The sequence below is a fragment of the Daktulosphaira vitifoliae genome, unplaced genomic scaffold (assembly GCF_025091365.1).
Source record: "Daktulosphaira vitifoliae isolate Bord-2020 unplaced genomic scaffold, ASM2509136v1 Scaffold_4, whole genome shotgun sequence".
Classification (NCBI taxonomy): Eukaryota; Metazoa; Arthropoda; class Insecta; order Hemiptera; family Phylloxeridae; genus Daktulosphaira; species Daktulosphaira vitifoliae.
In genome coordinates, this window is record NW_026099575.1 from 30,025,547 (window position 1) to 30,036,189 (window position 10,643).

Here is a 10,643-nt window from a genome sequence, read left to right on the forward strand (position 1 = left end):
TCAGGGCGGCCCACGCCGTCTCTAAAACTCACACCACCACGTTGTGAATCAGCCCGAAATTAATCAAGAGCTGATTCACAACGTGGTGTGGCCTCCCCCGTTAGCCGGATCCCAAAAGTCGGGATCCGTTGCCCGGGTTGCACCACGTGGAGGTGGGGGCAGGACTTTGCGAAGGGGGCATAAAATAACTCACAAACACGTAAACATAAACACACGAATATCTAAGGCGCCGGCCTAAACCAGCGCCTTAGGTCCTCCTGCACCGGGCGGCGCGGCTGCCTCTGCCTCAGGCGTTCGGCTTCCTCCTTCCTTTTCAGTACGGATTCGGCGAACGCCTGGACGAGCTTCCACGCCTCCCGGCTTCCCAACATCAGGTCCACCAAGGACCCGACGCGGATCGTGGACCCCAGACGGGACTCCAGCACCCGGACAGTCCTTGGCCTGGTGCCCCTCCTTTTTACAGGAGAAGCACCCCTTGGACCTGTCCGGCCCCTTGCAGGTCTGAGCCACGTGACCGTGTTCCAGGCACCTGTAGCACCTCGGACACTTGTCGCCAAGGATCCTCAGCATACAGGGGTCCTACCACGACGGGTCCGATTTCCGGCGGCGACTTGTCCTCCGGACGGCGGACGCGCACGTCATGCTCCTTCAGGGCGCCCTACAGGCTGTCAGCCTAGGCGCCCGAACCCCGTACCTCCAGGAGTACGGCCCCCGTACGGGTCCGCCTGGTGCCCGCCAGTTGGACCCCGAGGGCCTTGAGGTCAACGGCAGCCATCGCAGTCTTTATGACCGCGGCGTACTGTTGACCCTCTTTAAGCGGTCCGATCACCACCGCCTCCGTCTTCGGGACTTTGGCCCGGAGCTGGGCGACGGTGGCGGTGGACTCGGCCTGGGCCCGCTAGGGACCTCCGCTTTGGGAGCTGCCGTAGACCGCTACACCTTTTTGGCCCCTTTCCGCTTCACCACCTCCGTCCATGTGGTGGTCGGTGCGGGGGCCGGAGTGGCAATAGGAGGAGCTGGGGGTGGGGGAAGGACCGTGACGCTGGGTAGCGAGGGCACCACGGTGTCCGCCAGCGAGCGTCCGGCGTCCACTTCCTCCCTCTTCTTCCTACTCCTTTTCTTCCTCCGTTTCGTTGCGGGGGGTGCGGGCGGGCAAACAACCACAGACCCCTCATTGAGTGGGGAGGCCGTGCTTCCGACGGCACTGAGTGGTGGCACATATGTGTCCCACCAACATGCCGTCTGGGACGACGCATCCTGTTTGTTGTCCGGGCCATCAGTGACACCCGCCGCACCACGTTCGTTCATGCCCGACCCTTCGCTGCCCACAACCTTCTGAGGATCCGTCTGCGTCAAAAAATCAACGGTCAGGAGGTCCTCATCCGGGGTGCGGGTTAGCTCCAGGTCGTGCATGGCCCGAACACTTCTGATAAGTGCCCTGGCAGCCGCAGCCAGATTGGCATGCAGGGGAACGACCTTCATCACAGTCTCCAATAAGTCGGCCTGGTGGACTACCAGGGCCAGTCCGGCCGTAAGAACGGCCTTGGATCTGGCTTGGTCCAACTTCTTCCTGGGGGTCCCGTCCTCATGGAAGAGGTCGGAAGGCGTGATGTCCGCACACTTCCGCCTCTTCATCTCCGGGGCCCTACCAGGCTTATCCGTCACCGGGATAGGGGCATCCGAATCCCCTGTTGCAGTAACCTTTACCTCCATCTGTGCCATTATTCATATGTATAAAATAATTTTTGAGGGGGCTGCCCTCATAGTCAGTCCCTCCGGCCAGTGAGTGGCTAACTACACTGGTTGCGTTGCCATATATCTCCGTTCTCACCCAAACGCTACCGCTTATTCGTCCATAATGACTTATTTCACGGCTACCCTGTACGATACCCTCGTATATCTACAGGGTTAACGAGCGTTTGGGCGGCTCATTGTCCGCGACCGCTTATTCGTCAGTCCAAGTTAATGGACTGCTTATTTTGCGGCTAACCTGCATATCTGCAGGCCGTTTCTCTATCCGCAACCTGAGGACGCGCCGGATTCCCCGAGCTAGGGAAACTGCGCCCCTGCCGACGTTTCGTAGCCCCGTAGAGCCCGATCACGCCGACACTGTAGCACAGCTAAACAGGGGTTTTCCTTACCCCCGCCATCGAGAAACCACGCCCCTCCCCTCAGATCACGCCCACCCACAATATAGGTGGGTGGGTGATGGGGTGAGGATGGGGACCAGAATCCCCCAATATTACCCTACTATAATGTTTTTGAGAATCTGATCATTTTTGCTCACAAGAATGGATTCAAAATAGCAACTCTTTTACAAAACTCAACTTTTTCAACTTAAGTTATATTATATTATAATAACATTTTTTAATGAGAATTACGTTGTATTGCTATAATAGATATTTATTCAGTTATTATACTTATAAATCAAAGATCTACTAATCAGGATATAATTAAGGAAATAGGAGTTGATGTTGCTTTTGTAATTATGTACTAATTTCTTAGAATTAAACAGTATTTACAGATTTGTATCGAAGCGTTTCTTACGATAGTGATTTTAATCACTATCAAATATCATCTATACTGGACCCAACTATGCCACATACACACTGTGCCGCGACACATTGTGCTACCGTTTTTTTTGCTTGATTATATGTTTCTAATTACACAAGAGAGATCATCAACAAAAGTGATCTAATTAGATAGTATTATTTTCCAAAATGTATCATCATAAAATTGAACTTTTGAAATGGAATATAGTTATTTATTTTGTTGGGAAGACAAATCATTGGAACAATTCATAACTAAATATATACAATGTATATATTTATGTTAATATGTATATTATACATATTAACTTATCATAAAATCCTTATAAAATTATTTTATAATGTGATGTAACAATTTATTAACATTCTTTTACAAACACATAAATATATACACATCTAAAATTACTTTTTTATTCTTATAGACATTAAACTATTTATTTTTTTACATTAAAGTTAATTAATGAAATTATTACAAATTTTTTACCATAAAGGACTTTTATTAATTTACAATTAACTTCTTTTTGGTAATCTTTATTTTTGATTCTGAATTACATAAATAAATTCCAATACTATTTGATGATAAGAGTGTTCATATAAATCAGTTTTATTTTTAAATGAAGAGCGCATAAAANCTACCCTGTACGATACCCTCGTATATCTACAGGGTTAACGAGCGTTTGGGCGGCTCATTGTCCGCGACCGCTTATTCGTCAGTCCAAGTTAATGGACTGCTTATTTTGCGGCTAACCTGCATATCTGCAGGCCGTTTCTCTATCCGCAACCTGAGGACGCGCCGGATTCCCCGAGCTAGGGAAACTGCGCCCCTGCCGACGTTTCGTAGCCCCGTAGAGCCCGATCACGCCGACACTGTAGCACAGCTAAACGGGGGTTTTCCTTACCCCCGCCATCGAGAAACCACGCCCCTCCCCTCAGATCACGCCCACCCACAATATAGGTGGGTGGGTGATGGGGTGAGGATGGGGACCAGAATCCCCCAATATTACCCTACTATAATGTTTTTGAGAATCTGATCATTTTTGCTCACAAGAATGGATTCAAAATAGCAACTCTTTTACAAAACTCAACTTTTTCAACTTAAGTTATATTATATTATAATAACATTTTTTAATGAGAATTACGTTGTATTGCTATAATAGATATTTATTCAGTTATTATACTTATAAATCAAAGATCTACTAATCAGGATATAATTAAGGAAATAGGAGTTGATGTTGCTTTTGTAATTATGTACTAATTTCTTAGAATTAAACAGTATTTACAGATTTGTATCGAAGCGTTTCTTACGATAGTGATTTTAATCACTATCAAATATCATCTATACTGGACCCAACTATGCCACATACACACTGTGCCGCGACACATTGTGCTACCGTTTTTTTTGCTTGATTATATGTTTCTAATTACACAAGAGAGATCATCAACAAAAGTGATCTAATTAGATAGTATTATTTTCCAAAATGTATCATCATAAAATTGAACTTTTGAAATGGAATATAGTTATTTATTTTGTTGGGAAGACAAATAATTGGAACAATTCATAACTAAATATATACAATGTATATATTTATGTTAATATGTATATTATACATATTAACTTATCATAAAATCCTTATAAAATTATTTTATAATGTGATGTAACAATTTATTAACATTCTTTTACAAACACATAAATATATACACATCTAAAATTACTTTTTTATTCTTATAGACATTAAACTATTTATTTTTTTACATTAAAGTTAATTAATGAAATTATTACAAATTTTTTACCATAAAGGACTTTTATTAATTTACAATTAACTTCTTTTTGGTAATCTTTATTTTTGATTCTGAATTACATAAATAAATTCCAATACTATTTGATGATAAGAGTGTTCATATAAATCAGTTTTATTTTTAAATGAAGAGCGCATAAAAATTATATAAGAACCAATATCAATAAAATCTAGAATTCTCTTTTTACATATAACAATTAATCATAGATTTTGTGTAACGAGATCGTATTATTTAAAATTAAATCATTTTTCTAAATAGTTATACTGATTATAAAATGTGTAGTGTAAAACACTGTATGGAATCAACGTTGGATTATTTAATATATCGTTACGTGACATAGGATACAAGTGCAAATTTTTTTCATGATTATAAACCACAAACAATCTATAGCATAATAGAATATTAAGATAAATTCTCTCTCTTACACCATAGAATAATTTTCTATGTCTTGTAGAGATGTTAAGTTCGTGAACGAATAGTTCATTTGAACTATTCACTTAAATGAACTATTCTGAACTGTTTCAGTACCTGTAACTTAACAGTTCACAGTTCGAAAAAAATTGGTAGCAATGTATAAATGAAATAGTTCGCGAACTTCTTTAAAAATTCTTTGTGGTTCGTTGTTCGAAATACTGTAAATGGTTAATAGCTGTTTACAATTAGATAACAAATAAATTATATTGTTAAAATGTTACACGGTTTTTAACTGTTTAACAATAAAATAAATTCATACTATGTACAAATATTAGAACAGATTTCTGATTTAACTTAAGACTACTGGTCAGTATATCTACCTTGAATTAGGTGATAATGATAACATGAGCCATGAGGGTATTAATAATAATTTTTTCTTAGTTTATGATGTTCAGGTTAAGGGTTAGTTTGTAACTTAATTGCCCATAAGTAGTGTGAACTACAACTGAACTGTGTACTGCTATATTATTAGTGATAAAATGAATAGTTCATTGCCAAACAATAAGCATGATCAATAAAATTAGTGAACTTAAGAATAGTTCATTTGAACTATTCACTTGAATGAACTATGAACTAATGAACTATTCACAGAAATGAACTAAACTTTCCATCTCTAATGTCTTGTACTCACAGTGTGATATTATGTTCATGCAAAACTAAGTCATTATATATAGAGCCTTAGGCAAAGTCATCTCTTGGTTATCTATTATTGATAAGCGTTCTAGATTATCAATTATTCTATCACACTGTTATAAACTGTGATTTATAGACAATTTATTGAATATTTTTCGCCATCGTTCACAAATGCGTACTTTTCAGTTAATTTAAGTTTTTTTTTATACTTAAGATGAGTAATAGAAAACCTTCTATTCCACTATGTCCATCAATGCCAGGAGAAGACGAAATTGAAGAAGATTTAAGAAATGTAGAAGAAGGAGATACTCCTTTACTTAATGGTAAAATATTTAAATTTCTTAACTACCTGTATAATTATTTCTTTGTCCTCCCTTTTATTTCAACTACTTAGGGTCGGTTACATAAAACATCAGATGTTTCTTTCCATTTCACCCATCCACGCTTAATCCTTTGTCTTACATCCTCGTCAGTACCATAATTTTTTTTTGCACAATTGATACTTAATATTTTCCACATCTATCACATTCTCGCTTATTATTACTGATCACCTCATTTCACATACTTCATATTCTTCTTTGTCAAATTCGTACTTTATATACGTAGTCTTATTCCTATTTATTCTTAATCACTTTCGTTGAAGAGCTCATCTCCACACCTTAAGTCTTTGATTAATTATGTTTCTATCTTCTTCTATATCCTATATATTAACATTGTATTGTCAGAGAATAACATGTACCACAGTACATCTCCTTTTATTTCTATAGTAATTTCATCAATCATTATAGAAATATATAGCTTATTCTTATTTTCCTTATACTTTTCAATAAGTTGTCTTACACAAAAACTGGCTCTATCGTTGACTTTCCAGGTAAAAACCAAACTATATTTTTGTTTCTTCGATTATTGTATTGTCTATTACCTTTTTTTAAATCTTCATACTAATCATAATATTATTAAATAGATAAGGTATTAAATAACATGTTTTTTGTTTAATAGTTAATTATGCCATTTTTTCTTTTATAAGCAATAATTTTTATTTTTTAGATGAAGCGAAAGTTTTGTTAGAATCAGTTGGTGGTGAAATTATAAAAAATGACACACAAGAAACTGCCCAAAAACTTGTGGATAATGTAGATGAATTAGAAGAAACAATTTCAGCTTTAGATAAAAAATATAATGATTTAGTGACATGTGAAAAAGATTTAAAATTACTTGAAGAAGAAATTGATAAACAGATAAATGAAATGTTAGTGTAAGTATAAATTTTAATTAACATACCGAGTGTCTCACCATGTTCCAACATCTTAAATAACTTTAGATTCAGTGAATATTCTGTTACTTATAAAAAAAAATACTTTGTACAGTTTTGGACAATGTTAAAAACATAAATTAGCTTTGATACAAATCTGTGATTTTTTTTGTGCTTTCACCACTTTTTTATATTATTTTTCAAATAAATAATAAATAAAAATTGAGTGGATTATACATTATAAATACATATCAATACGAGCTGTACCCGCCCACGTTACAAAAAGGAGACTCTAGTTAACCATTGCTAAAGTTTAGGATACCAAATTTTTTGTGTATTTCTTAGTCTTAATTTAAATTTTAAACATAATAAATAATATATATATGATCATTTTTAAACTATACTGTTAAGTTCTAATAGTAAATTTATCAGATTCAATGTTTATCATTATGCATTTAATATAGATTGTTATTCTTAATTTATAGCACTTTGATATGATACTTGTAGTTACGTAGAGCTTAACTTTTGCTTTTTACATCACATAACATATGTTAACCATTTTAAATCAGATTTTTCATTAAAATGACTCAAAATACATTTTTATTGATAGGTAAAAATAAAATATTTTTCATAAATCTGTTTTTTAACTTTAAATTTTGAAAAAGAATTATACATAAGTTTTTTTGGTTACACCATTTATGATCTTCAGAGCCAAATTGGTCAGGTGAGTTATTAAGTAAAACTTGTTAGACAACAAAAATGGTGAATTTCTAGCTGAAAATATATTTATAGTTAAGAGTTGAAGAAATAGAGATTAAATGTCAGTCAGGGTTTAGCAGTTTGTAAGTAGACTGGTAAATTAAAAAAAAAATTATGAGTACACAAGAGTGTAATAAAGGTCTAAAAAGGTTAAGCAAATATGTTTTTATAATAACTTTTTGAATGATAGTCATTATAAAATTAGTTAAGTAAAAACTTACAATGGGCACATACCCCCTTATGACCTTGAATCCGTCACTTTACTCATTTGTTTAGATATTTATAATAGGAATTTTTAAAGGCACTATATATATATATTTTCATAGATTATGTTAATAAAACCATTTTTATTAAAAGAAATTGAACAAATACTACTTATTAAAAGTTTTATATTAAATAATAATATATTAACTTTGATCTAAATTTGATACATTATAATTTTGTTACTATTAAAATAATATTTAAAAAAATAAAATAATTTATATAAATGTGCATAACTTTATCAACTTTTTTTTTAGATATGTTGCTGAAATCAATTCAAATCCAACAGTTAAGTAGACATAATAATACTGATTTGATTACAATATTAAAAAGAAAAATCTTTTTTATTACAAATAATCCATTTTACTTATTGTCTAAAATTATTTATACATTTTTAAAAATAAACTATTTGTACATGTATATACAGTGTTATTTTAAGGATTTATTAAGTTTATTTAAGTATTTATAAAATGTATTTAAATAGACATACCACTTTTTCTGACAGCAGCACTAAGTAAAGGATTAGGATCAGGTTCTTCAGTTATTATTTCTACTTTAACCCATTCTTTGTTGACACTGGATGTACGAATAGCATCTATAACAGCTTGTACATACAAACTATCCTCAAAAGTGGCTGCTGCTGAAACTGGATATTTAATCCATCCTCTCTTATCTTCAACTGGAAGAAATGCTTCTTTTAAAGCACTTATCATTTTTAATAAACCTTTCATGCATGGTCTTGGCATTATATCTGCAGATACTGCATTAATGGCATCTGATTTTTGCATGTCTTCTACATCTAAGTATAATACTTCATCTTTATCTTTGTATAAATCTCCACCTTTAACAATCAAATTTCCTTCACTGCCACACATAAGTACTTCCTGAATGTAAGTTCCAGGCAAATGGTTATTTAATGTAACTGTTACCAATGATCTATTGGACATCTCCATTTGAAAAGTACAAAAATCTGGACTAGTTACTTGCCTGACACCAGTCATGCATTTAAAGTCTTTATTAAATGTTTTAACTATACCATGTACTCTAATAGCTTTTTGGTTAGTCAAATAGGTTACTAAATCTATTACATGACTACCAACTAAAGTCAAGACTCCACCACCCATTGTTTTATCACATAACCAATTATAGGCTTCATTATATAATCGACCCATTTGTACTTTTACATCACATAAAAATACATTCCCAATTTTATTTTCAAAGATATGTCTCCTCATTTGTACAAAGGCTGGTAAAAATCTTAAACTGTGGTTTACAATAGAAATTAATGATGGATAATATTGGGCTGCATGAACCATTTTAATGGCTTCATTTTGACATAACCCTGCTGGTTTATCACACAATACATGTTTCCCTATACCTAAAGCTTTTACAGCAATTTGAGCATGTAAATTTGGTGAACATACAATAAAAATAAGATCTACATCTTTGCGTAACAATACATTATCAATTTTATTCGTACAATATGGTATTTGAAGTCTTCTAGCAGCTTCTTCAGCTTCATTTATAGTTCTACCCCATAATGCCTCTACTTTAAACCCTTTTTCTCGTAAAAATGGAACAATTATTTCAATTACTTTACCTGTTTAATAATACGTAAATTAATTAAAAACATTCATTTTTTAATACTTTAAGTGTTTAATTATTGTCATGAATTGGGCATAATGAATTGAAACTAAATTAATTAAACCATTTCATTAACATAAATTATCTTATACTAGTTAATGATCATTAATTTTTAATAATAAACTTAATTTATTTAAGCGAAGACTCGTTGTTTATATTAATAAAAGCCATATGAGTTTATAGAAAAGGTTTAGTTATTTGTAATAAAAGATCACAATATAATATTTTTTTATATATAAAAAATATAATGTGATATTGAATTTGGTTGATCACTCTTATCCTAAACTTCTACTTAACACAATCTCCACATTATCAGTCCTCATATCGCATTCAATAACATACCTCCATCTTTTTTTTTATCTCTTTTCTCTTTAGCATTCATTTCCATAATTGTTCTTACAGTTTCTGATTCCTTACTCCTCATACTATACCAAACTATCTAAGTCTATTTCCTTACACAATTGATGATACACCGATACACCCTTTTATAGGTTCGCACCTTATTCTATCTTCTCTAGTCAATCCACTCATCCATCCATCAACTACCCTACACTCTGAACCATACATCATAGCTGGGATCAATACAGTCTTACCATTCAGACTCATTTGAATTCTTCTATCACATATAATATTAGTCGCCATTTCATCCATCTACACTTGATCATTTTATACATAAAGAATAATTCACTATTAAATTAAAAATACCTGTTCCAAAGACACCAATTCCAGGCAGCATATTTTAAAGTTTAAAATATTGTTAAGTGAAAGATAAGTCAACGGGTTATTTTTATTCATTAATAATTTAAATAAAAATATCATCAAGAATGAAGACTTTTTAAAGAGAAAATATTTGAAATTTGATACCGACTTTATTGATAGTACCAGATATTGTGACAGTACAGTAATACCATAGATTAAATACACATAGATAGGCCACGGCATTCAGACAATTGGCAACCGATTTTTTGTTAATTTATAAACGTAAAGATAGCGCTATATATCCTCTCGGAAATATTAAATATTTAATAATAACTGTCCAGTTTGCTGATATTCAAGTAATAGTCACGATTATTGATGTACGGCTAACACCGTTAGCGCAAATTAAGATAAGAACCAGTTATTACTAAAGGCGATCGCTTATTTGATTTAAATGAAACTTTTCGTTTTAAATACAAATTCGATAAAACATGTGTTTTAGCTTCGATGCGAAGCGGAGAAGGTATTAATTTTACTATGATGTGTTTTTTTTTTTTTTATGTCTGTTGCCACTTTTT

At 34.2% G+C, this 10,643-nt stretch overlaps 2 protein-coding genes across 3 annotated transcripts; one reads left to right on the plus strand and one right to left on the minus strand.

Annotated features, from left to right (window-relative positions):
- The first annotated feature begins 5,547 nt into the window (after positions 1–5,547).
- On the plus strand, positions 5,548–8,145 carry LOC126903476 (uncharacterized). Of its 2 annotated transcripts, none has more exons than XM_050681634.1 (3): positions 5,548–5,776; positions 6,501–6,702; positions 7,983–8,145. In XM_050681634.1, exons 1-3 carry the CDS (start codon positions 5,668–5,670, stop codon positions 8,020–8,022), a joined length of 351 nt encoding a protein of 116 aa, XP_050537591.1. In that variant the 5' UTR covers positions 5,548–5,667; the 3' UTR covers positions 8,023–8,145. The 2 variants fall into 2 exon arrangements, with proteins under 2 accessions (XP_050537591.1, XP_050537590.1); XM_050681633.1 differs by having other exon boundaries at positions 5,549–5,776; positions 6,501–6,708.
- Positions 8,146–8,201: 56 nt separating this feature from the next.
- Positions 8,202–10,288, minus strand: LOC126903464 (glucose-fructose oxidoreductase domain-containing protein 1). Its single transcript, XM_050681612.1, has 2 exons — positions 10,075–10,288; positions 8,202–9,325 (listed from the first exon to the last, which is right to left on the minus strand). Exons 1-2 carry the CDS (start codon positions 10,103–10,105, stop codon positions 8,202–8,204), a joined length of 1,155 nt encoding a protein of 384 aa, XP_050537569.1. The 5' UTR covers positions 10,106–10,288.
- Positions 10,289–10,643: the final 355 nt, after the last annotated feature.